At 43.0% G+C, this 21,885-nt stretch overlaps 2 protein-coding genes across 2 annotated transcripts in view; one reads left to right on the top strand and one right to left on the bottom strand.

Annotated features, from left to right (window-relative positions):
• Positions 1 to 21,885, bottom strand: part of LOC308313869 (extracellular calcium-sensing receptor-like) — a gene marked incomplete at its 3' end in the record, with an annotated part of 196,766 nt that overhangs the window by 6,456 nt on the left and 168,425 nt on the right. Inside the window, exon 2 of the mRNA XM_080761196.1 lies at positions 111 to 408. Coding sequence (XP_080617322.1) covers positions 111 to 408 — 298 coding nt within the window. The remainder of the gene's footprint in view (positions 1 to 110; positions 409 to 21,885) is intronic.
• On the top strand, positions 2,900 to 20,763 carry LOC308313810 (extracellular calcium-sensing receptor-like; the record flags this gene model as incomplete). Its single annotated transcript, XM_080761138.1, is given in 10 exon segments — positions 2,900 to 3,117; positions 14,432 to 14,723; positions 16,049 to 16,135; positions 16,596 to 16,865; positions 17,786 to 17,992; positions 18,519 to 18,794; positions 19,313 to 19,540; positions 19,630 to 19,753; positions 19,834 to 20,453; positions 20,455 to 20,763. Coding segments are annotated over 10 exon segments (2,631 nt in total).

The raw sequence follows: 21,885 nt of genomic DNA, 5'->3' as shown, positions 1-21,885 counted from the left end.
CATTCGTAATACTCATTAGATTAAAAGCTTGTAGATGCTATTTAAAAAATAATTTTATACATTTGCCAGGGCTTTTTTTTTTTTTTTTTATGTTTAATACATATACTCACCAGGGGCACTCTGTACAAACCTAATATACTAGATATGGCGATGGAGTGCGATGAGTGATCACCCACAAGTCCTAGGGCCGGAGGAGAGCCGACACTGCAGCTCTCGTCGTCCAACCGAAAGCGCTCCTCTCTCCCGCTGATCAGGGACAGCGCCGAGCGGAACGCCACGCCCAGCGTGACGCAGTTGTCGTAGAGGGCGTAGCCCAGGGTGACGTTGGGCAGCAGGCCGGGGTTCCCGTTGATCTCCGCGATGGCAAACGCCATGGTCTGGGCCCAGCGGAACCCTTCTACGTGGAAGCTTTAAAGGGGAATACCACTCATTTTCAACATTTTACTATGTCATTAATAATATACCTTAGAGCTGTTGTGTGGGAATAATAAAAATGCCCCCCCCCCCCCCCCCCCCAACCATTCCAAAAATCATTAACATGGTGAATAACCTCTTGATGACATCATCACGATGTGAATTCACCATGTTAATGATTTTTTTCATACCATCCAGTTCTAGGAAACACATAATGGGGGGGACTTTTTATTATTCCCACACAACAGCTCTAAGGTATATTAATGATATAGTAAAATGTTGAAAATGAGTGGAATGCCCCTTTAAGACACGGCAACATGCCACAGGGTCCGTGTGTGTAGGGATGGGAACATGCGAAAATTAGGGCTGTGACTCGATAAAAAAATACAAAAATTAGCTTGAATTATTAATCAAAATTAATTGCATTTTAATATCATGTCAATGTTTGACCTGAGAAGCATTTGTTTCAATTAAAACGTGTTTTGGTATACGAGTGAATAAATGTGATTTATTTTGTATATACACTACATTTCCCATCATCCACTGGGCCAAGCAAAGCGCTCTGATCGGCTTATTCTCCCATTGTGTGCACCAGTATGATCGGTACGCCTGAAAATCCGTCCAGTGAGAAAGGTTCTGTGGTGCAAAAACTAAGCGCGATTAGAATACTAGTTATTTTTTCACTTTTTTATCATTGTTTCCGTAAATAATTCATTTTAATTTATCAGTTAAAGTCCCAGTCCTAATGATGAAAATAAATATATTTGTGATGAACTATATTATCGCGGTGATCAAAATATGCTTCAGACTCAGAAATATTAACAACTTGAGAATGTTCGAGCTAAACAAGCTCACATCAGCTTGTAGAATGTAGAGTGTGCTAAATGTTTTTGTACCGGTACACGTGCAGAGAATTTAAGTGGTATACTGAATTTGCAGCTCAACAAAAGCCAATTGTATGACGAAGGACAATTTCGCGATAAATTATCATCGCCACAATACGATTAATTATTATTAATGCTTAGATAAACGGTTACCGTCCCATCCCTATGCCACAGTAACCTTGCATAATCGTTGCTGTCAGGGAGGAAACATTGAACTTTTTTTTTTAGGATGTTGATACTTTTTTTCATCATAAATCAGTGCCATTGGACATCCTTTATGTCTGTGTGTTGGTTAAAACAAATATTGAACCGATGAAACCCTTGGGCCCTCAAACTGTCTGCTAAAGGAACTAACTCCCCCTCTCAATATGCAATATATGTTAAATATATATAAGCTTCCGGTTGTTTTTAGGATTGATTTTAAAATTATTTTACTTGTTTATAAAGCTCTCAATGGTCTCGCACCTTCACTGCCTGCCTAAATATGTCCCAAACCGCCCCACTAAGGTCTTCCACTCGCTTTGCCTAAAAAAAGGGCAACTAAAAAACACGGTGAAGCAGCTTTTTACTTCTACGGGCCGACGACGTGGAACAAAATCCCACTGTACCTTCGACAGGCAGCCTCTGTAGACACTTTTAAAGCACAGCTCAAGACCTCTACACTCTTGTTTTGAATTGATCTTTGAATTTCTTTTGTTATTCATGTCCTCACTGTATTGCATTAATGCTATTATTTTTTATTGTTTTATGCGTTGCTTTTCTTTTCTCTCTTTCTCCATTGCTCTCTAAAGCACTTTGAGCTGCATTTCAGTTAAATAGAGGAAGGAAGCTCTGCCGTGGTCCTTTGTGTGTGAAATGGATGCAGGTGGTCGTTGGTGAGGGTTCAAACATGAAGATAAAAAAGGGGGCACTCTGTTCCAGTGAAGTGAAAAATAGCTTTTATTTTATGGCATGGCAAAGATCATAAATAAATGTGAGGACCAACACGTTTCGGCTACAAGCCTTCGTCAGGGTCCCATATCGTCATTACATAGCGACAAACGTTAAATCATCATTGTTTTCACCTTTCATGTGTGTTTTTCTTCATTTCCTGGAAAATGCATATTTTTCATTTTCTGCATGGAAAATGAACATTTTGGAGTTTGGTGTTTTCTTCCCGACAGCAGAGATATGGATCCTTGTAAAACAATAAACACCAAATAATCTTATGGTACAACAACACATAAAAAAAAAAAAAAAAAAAAAACAATGTCCCTGTTCTCTTGCTTGCTGTTGCATTTGCTTATACCTTGATGCGTTATATTTTCTTTTGTGTGTTTGTTGTTGTATTGTTTATTTCTGTTTTTTGTGCAGTCTGTGTTTTTATTTCTTTACTGCACAGCTGCCCCCCTTTGCCAACTTGTAGACTTATGTACTGTTCTTTATGAACTTTTAATCTTTTAAACCAATGACCTCTTCCTATAGGAAAGGATTCAAAATAAGCCTTCTGGCTTTCTTCCTTGCATTGTATTTTTGTTCTTTGATATGTTATTGTCTATTTATTGTAGCCTACTACATGCTAAATAAATAAACCTAAACCTATAAATACTCACTCATAGCAAATGGGGTCCTGCTGCCGGGAGGTGAAAGACAGCGCGGGGAACACGGAGGAGAGGTGCATCTCGAACAAGCCTCCCAGAATGAAGTCTCCGTCCTTGTGGATCCTGTTGAGGTTCAAGCGAGCCTGTAGCTCACAGGAAGAAGAGGAGGAGGAGGAGGAGGAGGAGGAGGGAGGTGAGCAAGACATAGGAGAGAAGGAAGAGAACGATATCAAGTACAGGTACAGGTATGGAAGCGGGTGCTGTGTGTCTAGAGAAGACCTCATCATGACTCTCCTCCTCCTCCTCCTTCTCTGTCTAACACCCCCGTTTTCTAAATCCTCCTGAACAGTTGCTAAGTTTTATAAACGGTGCTGTGACCCCCCCCAACCCCCACCCCCCGCCGCCCGTGCCAACTTCCTGTCATTATGTAATCGTTCATAACGGCCACCTGGGCAGACAGACGTTTGCAGTTTACATTACGTACCTCTAAGGGGGGCAGGGCACGACATACATTAATGGAGAAGTTTTTTCTGTCAATTACACACCCCATGAAGCCTTGAATTCATTTATTACACACCCCACGAAGCCTTAAATTGATTTATTATACACCCCACGAAGCCTTGAATTAATTTATTACACACGCCACAAAGCCTTGAATTAATTTATGACACACCCCACGGAGCCTTGAATTCATTTATCACACAGCCCACGGAGCCTTGAATTCTTGAAGACGTGTGTTCATTTTGGTCACATTCCGAATCCTGAGCCAATAATTCGATAGTAATAATAGATTCCGCCGGTCGGCTTAGGAATTTGACAAAATCTAAAGAAATCTCCATGAATTCAAGGCTTGGTGGGGTGAACTATAGTCCTTCGATATCAAAAATAATCTTGTGCACTGCATGCCATGTAATGTAGCAATATCTCACCAGAGCTATACATTGACAACTATTCTTCAATTCTTGTATTATGAAAGCACTGAAGCAGTAGGGTCTGCATGGTGGTCATCTGGGGACTTGCCCATTAGTCCTGCATGCCGTTAGACCGAATACGTGGCCGGTTTAGACTCACCCCGTGGCTTCCACGTGCGGTTATGGTTAAGGTTTGCGATAAGGTTAGTTCAATAAAGGAGAGATCACACCAATATGATATAACAATGTTTATTAGAAAGGAATCTTTTGGCAGCATTGGAGCGGGGCAAAATAACAAAAATGTTTATTGCAAAAGATTGCTTTGGCGAGTAGACTCCATGAGCATTTTAGCAGGCATAAAATTGATAGGGAGAGAACCGTCCCCCCATGGAGTCTATAGACGCTGATGGTGGTAGAGCAGATGCAAGGCCCACTTCCCCTTCGGCTCCAGGATTTTAGCAAGGTGGAGCTGGGGATGGAGGTGCAGGGTTGGTCGCTGGCTGAAAGGAGAATGACAGGTTAGACTGAGACTTGAGGCATTTTAAAGAATGCGAAAAGTGCTCGCGCTTGGTTTTGTGAATGAACGAGCTTTGACAGCGCGGGAACGGAAATGACGTAGACTATTATGGAATGGTTTGGATCTTCCTTACTGAACCTACGCTAAAAGCTACATTAATGGGCCGGACACGTTACTAGGGTTGTCCCGATCGGATTGGGTAATCGGAAATAGGCCGGTGGCGTTACCGGTGAATTTGGGGCGAGCAGCCTATAAAACATCCATTATACTATATGCTACACCCATATAGTTCACCCTGCAGCAACAGCATTATACTGTACATTCCAGATACCAATGTACAGCAATGACACCACTGTGTGTGGGCCTACTTTATATAGGCAAATGCTCCGCAACAACATGTCCCTATAGTATATCCATATCATGAGATTAGACTGGATATTGTCTGTGATTTTGTATATTGTACAAGTATAAGTGTATATAAAATATAAAAATATAAATATCGGATCGGGAATTGGCAGATGCTCAACATCAAATGATCGGAATCAGATGCGTAGCAAGAAAAGCATGATCGGAACATCTCTACTATTCATCTCTCAGGATGTTGGCCTTCATGGGGGGCTGTATATGGCAAGCATTCAGTGTCCTGATGCAGGGTTTGGTGGAATAAAGTGTTGGTCGGACCGACGCCCGCGCTGCTGGTGCTTCCTCTTCGTAAGGTCTTGAACCTCTTACTGTAACCCTAAGGTACGTATATACAGGGGGATTGTTCCTTTAACTTTGTTGGCGGGCTGAGGCTGGGACGAGGAGTATTATGGGACATCTTGTGTTTACTTTCTGTTCTGGTGTGCAGGGAAGCGGTCGCATTATTGAGAGGAAGAGAGATATTTACTTTGTTGGTTCACTACGGAGATTGGATACAGAATTAGAACCCTGGCTGAATTATTATTTTGTTTATTAAATCACCAGTTCTGCAACACGGACTCCTTTTGACAGTATTGCAATAAAGTATAAGGATTATTCCGGAGAGGAGAGACACGGTGGTTGTACTACCAGATGGCAGGAGTTCAAAGAGATGGTGGATTGGTGGATTCTGCACATGGCCTTCCTCACACATAGCTCTGTGTATGTGACAAAACAAATTACCGGCGCGGGAAGCCGTGGCCGGGTCAGGTCCTATAAGGTCCTTTGAGGCCGGGCCCTCGAAGGGAGAAAATAATGTCTCCCCCCTCCTGGCCACCGGGGCAGAACACGTCATCGGGTCATTATTATCAAAATGTTCCACCTCTTTTTAGCAGTGAAAGCTGTTAGATTGCATCAGTCTGAATCGCTTGGAGACTATGACTCGTGAGCCTGTATAGTCACGGGAAGTTGTAAATTGGCACGCCAGGGGAGGACGACGTCTCATCGGTGGCAACCGCACAATATCAACGGCATTACACGCATGATCGAGGTACGCTCCGTCGCGCGTTTACAGTGGTGGAAAGGGACTAAGTACTTTTACGCCTGTATGGAGCAATAGAAAGCTCCTGTTGTAAAGGGATTCTCTATTGTGTATTGTATATTTTAATGTTTTTGATTCATGTTTTTTTTAATTATTGTTTGGACCCAATGTTTTATACATTTGTGTCAATAAAGTAACTAACTAACTATGGTCGTAGAGGCTAGGGCAAAGGCCTACGGGCTAAGATGGAGTCTGAAGAGGTGGGTTTTCAGACTACAGCAGAAGATTGGGAGTGCATCCCACTGCACCCTAATGTAGTTCTATGCGCACACTGCACCCCGATGTAGTTCTATACGCACACTGCACCGCAATGTATAGGGCTACGCTAGCCTCGCATATCCAGCCTTCAATCGGCCTTATTGTCTCCACCAGCTGAAGGCATGGGGAGAGTATGTTTTGCACTCCGTCCGTCTGTTACCAGCTAATCTCCGGCACCGCTAACTCGGTCGATGCCAAACTTTGAGTGCACGCACACACACAAACACCCTGGTTGCCAAAGATGAACCTCTGCCCCAATTTTTTCATAACGGCCTGTTATAGCGCCACCATGAGGCAGCTTTTCACATTTATTACCTATAACTTGCGTGCACGCTCCCTAGAGGCCAAGGACAAACCTTTGACCTGCATTTAGCACATCTAGCTTTTATAGCGCCACCAGAAGGACGACACATTTTTTTATATTACCGGTACTAACATTGTCTTTCAAAGTTTGCAGGATTAGCCTGTTTTGAATAAAAAGCCTCAAATCATGAACGCAGCGTGCAATTTACGTGAAATCTTTAACACACTTTCCTAACACACTTTTCACATTGGCCTGTTATAGCGCCACCAACAGGTGTATTTTTGCTAAACACATTTTTGGAATAAAATGCCTCAAATTATAATTAATTAAGGCTTAAGAATAAATGGCACCCTTTTCACATTGGCCTATTATAGCGCCAACAGGAGGCCACATCCTGACCTGGTCTGGTGGAGACCTGTGCCCCAAGGGGCACTTTTTCTAGTTTGCAATGCATATTGCCCCAGGCAGATTGAGTCTGGTGTCGCTCAATTGTGGGAGGACTTCACGGACCCCGAAATAGTGGAGGACCAACCAGATTCGTCTGGAACCAGGCTCTAACCAACCATGGCCCAGTATGCAAATATGGTGCGGGACATTGCAAGAGATTTGTTCCCTTTTCACAACAAAGATGGATGCCGCCATAGCAGTAAACGGGACATTTGTGCTCGTACTGGCTAAATATGGCATTCAGAAATGATGAATTTCTATAGCGAATTAGTATGAAACTGTTGGGGGTAACTGTTGCATTGTGGCAGTTCTGCGAACTCCCCTGGTCACCAGCCCCTCTGTGTCCCCATGTGATGATGCACTAAACCCGGGCAAAAAAAGTCAGGGCAGGTTTAACCGTTTAGGCATATAGTTCACTGAGGTTATCCATTTAAGAATAGCACGTATAGAGTCCGTTCTACCGTTCCGCTGGATTTCAGAAAACCTGAGTCAGTCCTAAACGGCCATGGGACATTGTTTCAGAATCTTCAGAAAGTATTTTTCTCATCTTCTTTGTCAGGTGAAAGCTCATGAAAACGAAACCACCGCAACACAATGGAGACAGACTCTTTCACCTGACAAATATCACTAGGTGATTTTTTTTTTTTTTTTTACAGGGTCAAGTTTATAGTATATCTATTATTACAATTGTGAAGTTGGGAACCAATCAGAAGCGTCAAAACGTGTGAGCATAACTGGTGGACATATGCTGTTGCCCCAACAGGGCCAGAAACAAGGCCAACAGGGCCAGAAACAAGGCCTATTAACCACGCTACTTACACACACTATACAACTCGCTTACAATTCGCAAACCTGGCAACACTGCTCTGTGTTCTCATAGGCCCACCAGGCCCGCCCCCACACTACTTTTCACAGTCTCACAATCGGCCATCTTGCTTTTTATTTAGATGGGCGAGTGGAAATTTAATGCAAATAAATTAATTATAGGTCCAGCAAGCAAATCATGATGGTCTGTTTGTGCTCAATAGGTCACAATAACATTCCGATTTTAGGTGTTGTGTTTTGTATGACATTTTGGCCAGTAGTTTTAACGATCGCTTTGGCGTGGATTTCACACACACACACACACACACACACACGCACACACACACGCTGCGCAGACCTAACGTGAGTTGATTACCACAGAAACACACGATGTAGTCCTTCACAGTGACACACGCGTTAGATGAACCACGCGACCGGGATGGTTTCTACCCCTCAATGTCGTGAATTTGCTGTGCCCTTCTAATGCTGTGCCACGCCTACTCTATACTTCTCCATAGAGAGCGACTCGAACAGCGTCAGCAGCAGCAGCTCCGTCAGAAAGCCCACAGCACTGCACAGCCCCACACCCAAATGAATCGAATGAATGAATAAGGCGCTTATATCGCTTTTGCTCAGTGGATGGGACATTTACATTAAAAGCGGTCAAAATGGATTCTGCCCTTCCTGGAGGGCTATCGGATGGACGCGTGGATAACGGCATGGTTGTGTGCAATCGGAGGGAAAGGTTCCATAATCCATATAGCTTCCATGCTAGCTGCTTCAGACACAGGGGAGGGGAGGGAGATGGCCCGGGTCACGGGACTCGAGTGCGACATAGCGCTTATGCAACAATTACCCTAAAAACACAAACACCTCAACTCAATGTCATTGTGAATAAGAATTTCGAGCGAAAAAAATCATTTTTGGAAGGACACTTTCACCCAGTATGAAGCTAAATGTGGAAGCCGTGTGTGTCACACCAAAACTGGTGACCTATAGAATCCTGTAACAATCCTCTTGCATCATGCCACGAAGAAAACGCACCGCACTTTCTCAATACACGCCAAACGCCAGCATGTTGCATGCGTGTGCTTCTCAGCTTCTCCAAACATTTGCCTGTGCGTGCTTAATCGTTTGCACGCCCGTGCATCGTTGGTTCTTTCTGTGCTTTTCCCAAATCTCACTGATTTATCCATACATCGCCCGGTGTGTGTGTGCATGTCAGCTTCTCCAAACATTTGCCTGTGCGTGCTTAATCGTTTGCACGCCCGTGCATCGTTGGTGTGTGTGTGTGTGTGTGTGTGTGTGTGTGTCGCGTCGCCCTCCAGCTGCAATTGCGAGTGTGCGCTGTGTGCAGGGCACACTACTGAGTTTAAAAACTCAGTAGTGTGCGGCGAAATTCTAGTGAAGATACATTGAAAAGTGGCGAAGTGGTCCTTTAATGCTATGCCGTGCCCTGCCCCTATCATGTACCCCTGAATGCAGCCCGCAGATCGGGGCGGGGCTTCTCCCAGGAGGAGTGGGCGGGGTTATGGAGGAGGAGTGGGTGGGGTTTTGAGAGGAGTGGGTGGGGTTACACCCAGCCCCTTGAGTGAAGGGTACAATACTTATTCATTATCAATGTTTATAAGTTAAATACCGAAATTAAACTAAAAATAATTATGTATAAATTAGCCTATATTTTATTTAAGACATAGTAAAAATCGCTAATCAAAAAATCATAGGCTACTACTGATTAAAAGTCTTCTTTATAGGCCTAAATGGTAAATGGTGCATTTATATAGTGCCTTTATCTAAATAAATCTAAATCTATCTAATCTAAATCCTGATATAAAAAGCTTGTTTCATGGTAGGCCTACAATGTCTTATAACAATGGAATCAGCATGATATAACGTAATAATGGAAAATTTCATACAGATGACATCAATAGTCCAATAATAATAATACTAATACTAATACTAATACTAATACTAATACTAATACTACTACTAATAATAATAATAATAAAGTTGTGCAATTGCTATAGTCTGGCAACCAGATTATTGCCCACTCACAATATGTTGCGTATTGAGATAAACACGCACACACGCACGCGCACACACACACACACACACACACACACACACACACACACACACACACACACACACAAGCTGTGCCTATTGTAGAGCAGCTGTATATCAAGGTGAGTTACTGTACCAGTGCCAGTGTCTGTTTACTATGACAAATGAAACACTATAGTCTGTCTGTATACACTATGTACACTAATGTTTTTAATGCGACTGTACATTTTTTTATTGTGTTGTGTTATGAATACAAGGGACCTCAGACATCTTGGCACCTTTTTGGGGATGACTGGATCCTTGATGAGTACCTTCTAATTCTAATCTTCAATATGATTTAATTTATAGCACTCTGAGAGTCCCTGTGAGTGACAAGTGCAATACAAATAAAATATGAACAACAAATTACCTCTTATAGTGACTTGTGTACTCACTGTATAATGGATTTTAATGCATTTTAAGAGTGACTATAAAGCATTATAAAATGATTGCAATGTCTTACAACTATGATATTTAACATAGATAGAAACTGTCATTACACAATGTTTTGTGTTATGAGTGCGTATAGAACTGTGTTATATGCATTTCATGATGCATTTATACTTGGCCTTATACTGATTTATAACACATTGTTGTCGTGGATGGCTAGATGGCAACCACAAGGTTCCCAGTTCAAACCCGGGCTAGAGTTAGTGTCGAAGTGTCCTTGAGCAAGACACTGAAACGTTAGTGCCTTGCAGTTTAATTCCTCATGTGTAAATGGGTGAATGTAATGCACAATCTATGTAAAGAGCCTTGGATAAAGGCGTTCTATAATTGTACATCCAGCCAATGTGTTATAAATCATTATAAGGCCAAGTATAAATGCATCATGAAATGCATATAACACAGTTCTATACGCACTCATAACACAAAACATTGTGTAATGACAGTTTCTATCTATGTTAAATATCATAGTTGTAAGACATTGCAATCATTTTATAATGCTTTATAGTCACTCTTAAAATGCATTAAAATCCATTATACAGTGAGTACATAAGTCACTATAAGAGGTAATTTGTTGTTCATATTTTATTTGTATTGCACTTGTCACTCACAGGGACTCTCAGAGTGCTATAAATTAAATCATATTGAAGATTAGAATTAGAAAGTACTCATCAAGGATCCAGTCATCCCAAAAAAGGTGCCAAGATGTCTGAGGTCCCTTGTATTCATAACACAACACAATAAAAAAAAGTACAGTCGCATTAAAAACATTAGTGTACATAGTGTATACAGACAGACTAAAGTGTTTCATTTGTCATAGTAAACAGACACTGGCACTGGTACAGTAACTCACCTTGATATACAGCTGCTCTACAATAGGCACAGCTTGTGTGTGTGTGTGTGTGTGTGTGCGTGCGCGTGTGCGTGTGCGCGCGCGTGTTTATCTCAATACGCAACATATTGTGAGTGGGCAATAATCTGGTTGCCAGACTATAGCAATTGCACAACTTTATTATTATTAGTAGTAGTAGTAGTAGTAGCAGTAGTAGTATTAGTATTATTATTATTGGACTATTGATGTCATCTGTATGAAATTTTCCATTATTACGTTATATCATGCTGATTCCATTGTTATAAGACATTGTAGGCCTACCATGAAACAAGCTTTTTATATCAGGATTTAGATTAGATAGATTTAGATTTATTTAGATAAAGGCACTATATAAATGCACCATTTACCATTTAGGCCTATAAATAATTTCGGTATTGTTATATTATATTAAACTATAAACATTCATTATTACTAAGAATTTTAATCAGTAGTAGCCTATGATTTTTTGATTAGCGATTTTTACTATGTCTTAAATAAAATATAGGCTAATTTATACATACCGGTAATTATTTTTAGTTTAATTTCGGTATTTAACTTATAAACATTGATAATGTAATAAGTATTGTACCCTTCACTCAAGGGGCTGGGTGTAACCATAGGGGGTGACCCCACCCACTCCTCTCAAAACCCCACCCACTCCTCCTCCATAACCCCGCCCACTCCTCCTAGGAGAAGCCCCGCCCCGATCTGCGGGCTGCAATCAGGGGCTTCTCGCCCCTATGGGTACTCTTCTGGCTCTGCCCACATTACATAATGGCACACGTTGGCACAGCTGGGGGGGGGGGGGGGGGGGGGGAGGATGGCACTGGGCACGGCACGGTCTATAAAGCGCCACAACGGGACACATTATTTGGGGGAAGGTGGGCGACAGGCAGTGGAGGACATGAGGGCTTCTCGACACATGCACCTGCTTTCATACTTGATGTTGTTCTGTCATTCCTCCTCTCCTCTGTCTTCCTCTGCGTCGTCCTCCTCCTCTTCCTCCTCCTGTGAGTTACAGGCTCAGTTGAACCTCAACAGAATGTACAAGCCTGGAGACGTGGTTCTGGGAGGCTTGTTTCCGATCCACTTCTCCTCCCTCTTCCCTGAGCTGCCCTTCACCGCCGAGCCACGCGAGCCCACATGCTATGGGTGGGTATCTATCTCACATACAACACAACCAAATTGACGCACACACGTACACGCACACACACACACACACACACACACACACACACACACACACACACACACTCCTCTCTCCCTCTGTAGTTCTAATGAATTAGTTTCATGTCGCGCAGCTGAGTCTAGATTCCCCGGTGGATCCTGCCGGGAGCTGCCTATGCCATAGAAAGCATAGATGGACCCCAGGCTACTTCTTAAGTAAATGCCTTGATGTGATATTCGACCATAGGCCTATAATATTTCCTATCATTTTTGATACGACCACATTTACTATGGTGAAAGAAATGCAAATGCCAAATCCTTTCCTTTCCATGCCATGCCATGCCAGAAGGCAGCATTCAGGAGAATTGCTTTTTCCCAGTAGTTTCCTGAACTTGAACACAGTGTTGAACAAATTTGTTTAGAAATCCATGTCGTAACACCGCATCTCCACTAGCTAAAGATTGCTGGGTTGCACCCCAGAAAATAGCTGAGCTTGTAGATCTGCTATTTTCAATTTTTTTGTCCAAAAGTGTCCTCTTACTGGATTTCAGCCCTTGCCTCATGTAATACTCTCTGCACGTCACTGTTCTAGTCATGTGGGTGGTAATATGGCCGACTTGGTACTGTAGCCTAGGGGCATATTTCTCATGTTATTTTTTCATTTTTTTAAAACACATCTTTCACGAATTGAGAGCTTCACAACACAAAGCCAACTACTAGGGGACTATAGCTATTAGGGCATTTGACCGCTGCTGCCTGGCAGTCACAATGTGCATGGCATATATAGGGTCTCAATTTGTGGGAGGCCTGAAAAGTCTTGGCAATGAGGGACTGTCCCACGCAAAGGGGGGGCTTCTGGTCACCCTATGGGTACGGTAGTATAGGCTTAGGTGAAGAGAACAGGGGACTTGTTTTAATGAATATATGGGTACGGTGATAGGCATAGTTGAGGAGAACATGGGACTTGTTTTAATGAATATACGGAATAGGCTTAGTTGATGCTCGATATTTTGACACAGGCAATAAGGTTACAGTGCAGGGTTTCTCAGCGTGGGTGCTACTGTGTCACCCTAGGGTGCCTTGACACAAGTCCTGGCTGGGGGTGCCTCAGAACACTTTGATAATATCAAATGTCATTTCAGTTTAACCACTTGAGACCCTCTGTGCTTAGTAAAATAAAAAGTAAAAAGTCTCTTCTTGAAAAATCTACGGGCTCACAAGTCACAATGTGTCACATCGTGACACATTGTGAGCTTGCAGATGTGACGCATTGTGAACTTGTAGATCTGCTATGTTTGGTGCATGTTCCTCCCACGACATAAATGCTGCACAGGGTTTAGGTAGGCCTAGTTAAATGCCAAGTATAAAAGTTATTTTCAGCCTGTCCGAATGGAAGCAAATATTCTCTCCAGTTCTCCATCGTGACAAACTGTATATCTTTAGGGGACAGATTTACATACTTATCTGTACTGTTGATGTGACAAAAGGTGCTATAAAGTAACGATGCAATTCAGCAGTTGATGCCGTGCATTTCGACTGTAACAGGTACCGTCGCCCATTATCCATCTCGCCCTCGCTCTTTTCCCCCGCCGACCTCATGCCGACCGCTCGGTGTGGCAGTTCTTTTTATTTTGTTTAACTGAGAATAATATTAGAAATGAGTTTAGGGTTTAGGGTTTAGGTTTAGGGTTTCCCTTCCTAACATTTTAGTCTAGAATTTATTTGTTGACGAAATCGTCAGTATATTTAGTCTTAGTTTTAGTCGTCATAGCTTAGTTTTTCATGTAGTTTCCATTTAGTTTTCGTCAGTGGAAAAAGGTATAGTCGACGGACATTTTTCGTCTTCGTTTTAGTCGACGAAAACAACACCAGGTACAGGAGGTCATAGCGACGTTGTGACATGTGTGTGCTATAGTTTCCACATCGGATGGTACCGCTGGGCCCAGACCATGCCTCATATAGTGACGTTGTGTCATGTGCGTGTGTGTTATAGTTTCCACATCGGATGGTACCGCTGGGCCCAGACCATGCCTCATATAGTGACGTCGTGTCATGCGTGTGTGTTATAGTTTCCACATCGGATGGTACCGCTTGGCCCAGACCATGCCTCATATAGTGACGTCGTGTCATGCGTGTGTGTTATAGTTTCCACATCGGATGGTACCGCTTGGCCCAGACCATGCCTCATATAGTGACGTCGTGTCATGTGCGTGTGTGTTATAGTTTCCACATCGGATGGTACCGCTGGGCCCAGACCATGCCCTTCGCCATCGACGAGATCAACAGGAACCCCGGCCTGCTGCCCAACGTCACGCTGGGCTACAGCATCTACGACAGCTGCCTCACGCTGGGCGTGGCGTTCCGCTCGGCGTTCTCGCTCATCAGCGGGAGAGAGGAGCGCTTCCGGCTGGACGAGAGCTGCGCCGGCTCATCGTTGCTCTGCATCGTGGGCGACGCCACCTCCATAGCGTCCATCACCATCTCTAGGATATTAGGTTTGTACAGAGTGCCCCTGGTAAGTTTCATACTCAGATTTTCTTTTAACATTTGATAGATCGATCGTCTCTGTCGGGTGCGGAAAACCTCAAAACGGTTACTTTTCGGGATTCAAGTTCAAATTTAGCAAAATTAGGTGGCAGATTTACAAGCTCTATATAAACGTCTGGCTTCGTGCCACAATTCGCGCTTGTAGATCTGCTACTTTTGATACGTTTGAAGTGACGCTGCAGTATGATCAAGTAGGGCACTAAATTACGAAGAAACACAAAGCACAACGAGTTAGAGTATGGATGCACGGTGTCTGCCCCGACAGCAAATGATGTACTTAATGTTGGTTATTTGCTCATTTACAATTATGATATGATGTACAATGTCGACTGTGTTTTTAAGCTTTAAAGGCAGAGCAGATATTACTGTATTTACGTACAGGCAGAGCATGTGAGTGGAGCAGGGAGATTTAGAATGGAGGCATGAGCCACGTTCTCATAAGGTCAGAGCTCAATGCATCCGTGTTCCACGATTGATTCATCCTGGACCTTTATTGTTTAATGTTTGTCTTGTCTAGACAAACATTAAAAACGCCATTGACAAGTGTGTGTGTGTGTGTGTGTGTGTGTGTGTGTGTGTGTGTGTGTATTGGCATTTTCCATTTATTTAAAACATGACGATAGTATGGCTAAAATAAGAAATATATTTTTGAAAATATTTAGAAACATTTTGAAAATTTGTGCAAATCTTTGAATATATTATTATTTTCACATTATTTTGTCCCCTTATATTTCTTGAAAGATAAAGCAGATTTCCCTTTAATGGAAAAGGGGACTATATTATTTGGTGTGATATTAAGATGTTTTTACATTGGATAACATTGTAACATTAAATATCAATCACTGTGATCTATACATAATTCTTGGACTTGGAAATCATTGGAAAGGTCTGGACCTCGAGCTGACTGTGGTTTGATCCAAATATGGTCACTTCCTTTGTAGGCTACCAACAACCAATCATGAAAATTGAGAGGTTGTTTTTTCACCTAGCAAAACGAGCTGTCATTGGCTAAAATAAACTACTAAAATAAACATCTAAATCTGTATTTTGAATGTTTAATTTGCTTCAGTTTGAAAGAAAACATGTTTAGGAAGCAAAATAGCCCAAACTTAAAAAAATCATGACCATCACCTGCCATGTCTCGCCTTAAATGAGTCATGTGACTCATTTAAACCAATCGGATCGGTGTAAATGGGGCCTATAGTTAGAGCTCTATCTGGGCTCTAAAGGTTCCAGAAGCTCAGAGAGAGTCAGGCCGCGGTCGCAGCGTGTATGTGTTTGTTCCTTTCGCAGGTCAGTTACCATGCCTTGAGCTCCTTTCTGAGCGACCGGAAGCAGTTCCCTTCCTTCTTCAGAACGATCCCCAGTAATGCATTCCAGGTGAACCTCCACTGACAATAGACGTGTTTGTTGGTAGTAGTTCATGTTCCACATACTCGACAAAGACATCCATTTGAAGTAGTCAGGGTCCAGGGCATTACTCTATATGCCTTATCTCCAAAACTAGTGGGTCAAACTGAACAACCAATATGCAATAAGCTATATGATTCCCTGCTTTCATATATATGACATGACCGCAAGGTCTTTCTTCGGTACCATCCTTTTGGACCAATGCTGTGCTTGACTGTACCCTGTACTTTTTGCATCAAAAATTGTCTAATAAAATTATCAATCAATCAATCAATCAATCAATCAAACATGAAAAAAAGAAAAAGAAAAAAAAATCCAATGGCAGCGCCTCAGTCAAATTTGGTCACAAATCACGGAACGCAGCAAAGCAGGCTGGAACGTTTTACCAATACGTGATTATTAATCTAATAATCAATCTTATTCTCATCAGGTGGAAGCCGTGCTGCAGATTATAACGCGGTTCAAGTGGACCTGGGTAGGAGTTCTGTACATCGACGACGAGTATGGCGGCAACGCCGCGCGGCTCTTCCAGTCGGACCTGGCCCGGTCCGGTCTGGGCTGCCTGGCCTACTCGGAGGGCCTGGCCCTGGACAGCGACCCCGCGGAGCTGCGGAGGATCGTCGGCGTGATGAAAACGTCCACAGCTCGCGTGGCCATCGCCTTCGCCTACGGGAACTACATGGTCGATCTCATAGAGGAGGTTTATATATAGGCTTGTTGAATATTACGGGTTTAACGATGCAGTTTAACCGGTGCATGCAGCGTTTGGTTCCGACGTACATTTCTGGCAGGCATTATTAGTCCGACACCCTATAATGCCCAAAACCAAACCCTAAACCTATAGCCAAGGGTTAGTTTTAACCTGCCATGCAATTCGGGAGCCACGGGTCAGTTTCAACCGGCCACGGTGTTGTCGGACTAATGGCTAACGGACTGTCTAACCGACGTATGCACCCCAGGGCTTGGACTGAGACAACAATTCGGCACTGACATTTTTGGGCCCAGACTGGCCCACCACAACCACAGCGCAGGTACTCTACTGACTTTCCTGGTTGAGGCACATACTTGAAATACATAAGTAATTAAGTAGCCTTGCCGAGCCATGAGGCCCATAGGGCAGGAGCCTATCTCCTGTTTCTGTAGCGTGAGGCAGCTTGATGTACAAGTACACGCCCTGGACATGACGCTAGTATGTCACAGGGACTTAAGTTACCCCCAATCCAACCCTTGATGCTGAGTGTCAAGCAGGGAGGCACTGGGTCCCATTTTTAGAGTCTTTGGTATGACCCGGCCAGGTATTGAACCCCGACCTCCCAGTCTCAGGGCGGACACTCTAACCACAAGGCCACTGAGCTGGTACTTGAAATACATGTAAGCTCCTTAATACCAGCACTTTTATACAGAACAACATAAATTATACACAACCGAAAAGGCAACTACACTGAAACAGACAAACTAATTTAACATTTGACCCAGACCGGCCCACTACTGATTACCCCCCCCCCCCCCCCACCGGACATAATGTCTGGTGCGTTATGTGGCCAGTCCCAGGCCTGATGCACCCCACACTTCCCAACACTGCTGCCTAATAATAACAATATCAACTCACAATCACTGCAGGTGGTGAGGCAGAATGTCACAGGTCTGCAGTGGATAGGCGACGTGGCCTGGACAAACGACGCTAATCTCCAGACTCCGGAGTTCATGCCGTACCTGAGAGGCATGCTGGGCATTGACGTCCGCCGTGGAGTGTTACCAGGTTACAAGGACTTCTTGTCCAAGATACATCCTGGAAGTGACCCCGACAACAGCCATGAAAATTCAATAGTAAGGCATTTTTTGTTGTTGTAATTTAGCACTTTCCAAAGTCATGTCTGTTCTTTCATAATTATTATATTATTATTTCCTCACTGCCTAGATCGTCTTCTGACATATTTTTTAAATATATTTATTGATTGCATTTCATAACACTGTTCTGCACCCATTTGTGTTGCTCCGGTTGCCGTGCGATGGAAGTAAGCAGGGGGAAAAAGTGAAAAGCGGGCTTATGATGTGATATATATTTTTTAATCCTCGTATTTGTTATCCAAGCTGAAAAACGAGCTTGATTTGCGGCTCATAACTAAAGCGTTTATGATCGCGGTTACAAAATGTACGTTTTGGGTGAATTCAATAACATGTTACGCAGACGATTTGAACACCTCCTGTCTTCTGTTTCCGGGTGAACGACCTTCAAAATAACACGGTTTTCCGCTGACTTACATTGGTGGCGTTTCTCCGAGTTTTAATTAAGCCACTAGAGGGCAGCGATATCGGCGAATGAGTTAATACATCTTTTATTTCGTTTCTCCAGGCGCGGAAGTTTTGGGAGCACACGTTTCAGTGTAAATTTGCACCCCTACCGTCGGAGTGGGCGGATGCTGGTGGAAGCGTGTGTACTGGGCAAGAGGACCTGGCGTCATCAGGGAGTGCCCTTCTGGACGTTTCGAACCTCAGGGCAGAGTACTGTGTGTACAAGGCTGTGTACGCTGTGGCCCACGCCCTCCATGACATGCTGCAGTGTGTGCCAGGGAGAGGGCCTTTCACTGGGCACAGCTGTGCCTCGTTGCAGACAGTCCAGCCATGGCAGGTGTGATTCGGTGTTGTTTTCGTCTACTAAAACTACGACGAAAAATGTTCGTCGACTACCTTTTGTCACTGGCAAAAACGAAATGGAAACTAAATGAAAACTAAGCTATGATGACTAAAACTAAATATATCAACAAATTGAAAATAATTTGGGGACCCCCCAAAATAACTTGGTCGCGACCCACAGGTGACTAAAATGTGACTGAAACTAAATGAAAACTATTTGAAGAGACTATGACTAAAACTAAAATCAAAATTAGCTGCGGAAAGCAACACAGATGTGATTAACAGTATACTTGCTGCTAATCTTTCTATATTGATTCAGACTTCTAGAATACGAATGCATTTTGTAAATATGACACTGGTAAAAGCATAGACAATGGACATAGTCAGTTAATTGTCTTGTAGTAAAGTAACATGAATTGCCTGACAGTAAATGTACAGTCCGAATGGGTTGTCTCTCAATGTAACTTGTTAAAGTTTTTGGCTCTTCACAATTCTGCTCATCACCATTTCTAGCTTGCGTATTACCTGGAGAAGGTCAACTTCACCACGTCATTTGGTGATCAAGTATCATTTGATGAGAATGGCGATGCTTTACCAATATATGATATATTGAACTGGGTGTGGCTCCCAGATGGAAGCGCAGAGGTTCACACTGTAGGTGTGGTGAAGAAGTCAGCCTCCGCAGGTGAAGAACTCATCCTCGACGAAGACAGAATCTTCTGGAGCTTTGAATCCACAAAGGTCACTTTCTAAAATAGCTCATGTGGAGCTCATGATGTGAATGTAATTTAGATTGGACTGGAACTGATCATTGTTACTTTCCTCCGTAGCCTCTTCGGTCAGTGTGCAGTGAGAGCTGTTCCCCTGGAACCCGTCTGGCCAGGAGGAAAGGAGAACCCGTCTGCTGCTTTGACTGCATCCCTTGCTCTGAGGGAGAGATCAGCAATGAGACTGGTAGGTTCATATTATTTGGCTAGGTCGAGTAAGTTATCTTTATGGCTGATACTTGTCCATTCCATTCTCTTCTTTCTTAGACTCTACAGAGTGCACCAGTTGTCCAGACGACTTCTGGTCCAGTCCCCAGCGTGACCACTGTGTCCCCAAGAGCGTGGAGTTCCTCTCCTACCACGAGCCGCTGGGTATCTCCTTGACATTCATCTCATTGCTAGGCACAATTATCTGTGCCGTTGTCCTGGGAATCTTCATGTATCACAGAGACACGCCCATGGTGCGCGCCAACAACTCAGAACTCAGCTTTCAACTGTTGTTGTCACTCATACTATGTTTCTCATGCTCACTTCTGTTCATCGGTCGCCCAAGACTCTGGACTTGTCAGCTGAGGCATGCAGTGTTTGGGATCAGCTTTGTGCTGTGTGTCTCGTGTATCCTGGTAAAGACTATGGTGGTGTTGGCTGTGTTCAGGGCCTCCAAGCCTGGGAGTTCAGACATCCTGAAGTTCTTCGGTACAATACAGCAGAGAGGAACAGTCCTTACTCTTACTTCCATCCAGGCAATAATCTGCACAGCTTGGCTTGTGTCTGCCTCACCGACTCCTCATAAAAACACAGAATACAACAGTGATAAGATAGTCTATGAGTGTGCGGTGGGATCAACAGTTGGTTTTGCAGTGTTACTAGGTTATATCGGTTTACTGTTATATCGGTTTACTGGCACTCGTCAGCTTCCTGCTAGCGTTCATGGCGAGGAATCTTCCGGATAACTTCAATGAAGCCAAGTTGATCACCTTCAGCATGTTGATCTTCTGTGCCGTGTGGATAGCCTTCATCCCAGCATATATCAGCTCTCCGGGCAAATATGCAGATGTGGTGGAGGTATTTGCTATTTTGGCATCTAGCTTTGGCCTCTTGCTGGCACTGTTTGGGCCAAAGTGTTATATAATGCTTTTAAAACCTGAGAGAAACACCAAGAAGTCCATCATGGGTCGAGCTGCCACCAAGACATAGCAGCTGCAGGCTCTATGCACACACGCTATTCTGGGAGCACCTTTTTACTATTTCTATGTGTTGTATACCTGCACACCTCCTGAGCACCTGGTTGCTTCCTTGCCTCCTTGTACCGAGTCTCCATAAAAAAAGCATGAAATAAATATAATCCATGTGTTTACTGGTGCCATCATGTCAGAGTGTCCCCATTGTAAAGCACTTTCAGAGACATTCATTATAATAAACTATAATAGCTACAGTGGACACGTTATTGGTTTCACAATGAAAACTAATTTATTAATTTTTTTCCCTCACTCGAAATGTTATGTCTCTCTGGGACAGAAACCACTGAAAATAGCCACTCTCAAGCTTTTAGATTTTTAATTTATTTTAATTTTATTTTCACAACTTATTAATTATTATGTTTCGTCTAAGTCATGCCATTTCTTAGATTTGTATTTATTTAGTTATGAAATTCTTAATTCTTAAATAAAGGGATATTTACTCTCGACCCATAAAAATGCATGGAGCCATGACCATAAAATGGGTCCCGACCCACCGTTTGGGAACCACTGGTCTATATCTATGTCTCCATTGTGAAGAACATTACCTCTATTATTAATGATGGACAAATTACACTTTAAGTTAATTATTTATCACAATGAAAAAGGTGATAGTATCAGAGCAGCAGTGGTGTCTGAACTGTTTTCACATAATATTTGACATTTAAAAATTTTATTTTCGTGTCAATATCACATTCACCAGAAAACAGAAAACTGTAGCTTACAAAATATAATTTTCCCCACATACAAATGGAACTCAAAGCCGATTCCTAAATATAATTATGTTTCACTGTACTGTTAGGAGACATTTCATTTGATTTATGACTAAAAGTCGCCCCCCACTGGTCGACTTGGAAAATTGCACCATAGTTACCTTTAATTTAACTTCGTGTCACCAGGCTTTCCACCAGGAAAACCTTTAATTAGGCCACAGCTGTGTGGCAAGATGCCACGCGAGTAGACACACACACAGCTCTGATTGAAAGAAAAACACATAAAGGTGTTTATTTTGAACCTGGAAGGTAAGAAACTAATGTTAATATACCCTGATGCTGCTGCTATTTTTACTGCTACAGGCTAC

The sequence above is a fragment of the Protomyctophum bolini genome, assembly GCF_963924005.1.
Source record: "Protomyctophum bolini genome assembly, chromosome: 4".
NCBI lineage: Eukaryota > Metazoa > Chordata > Actinopteri > Myctophiformes > Myctophidae > Protomyctophum > Protomyctophum bolini.
This window is presented reverse-complemented; position numbering and strand designations above follow the sequence as displayed.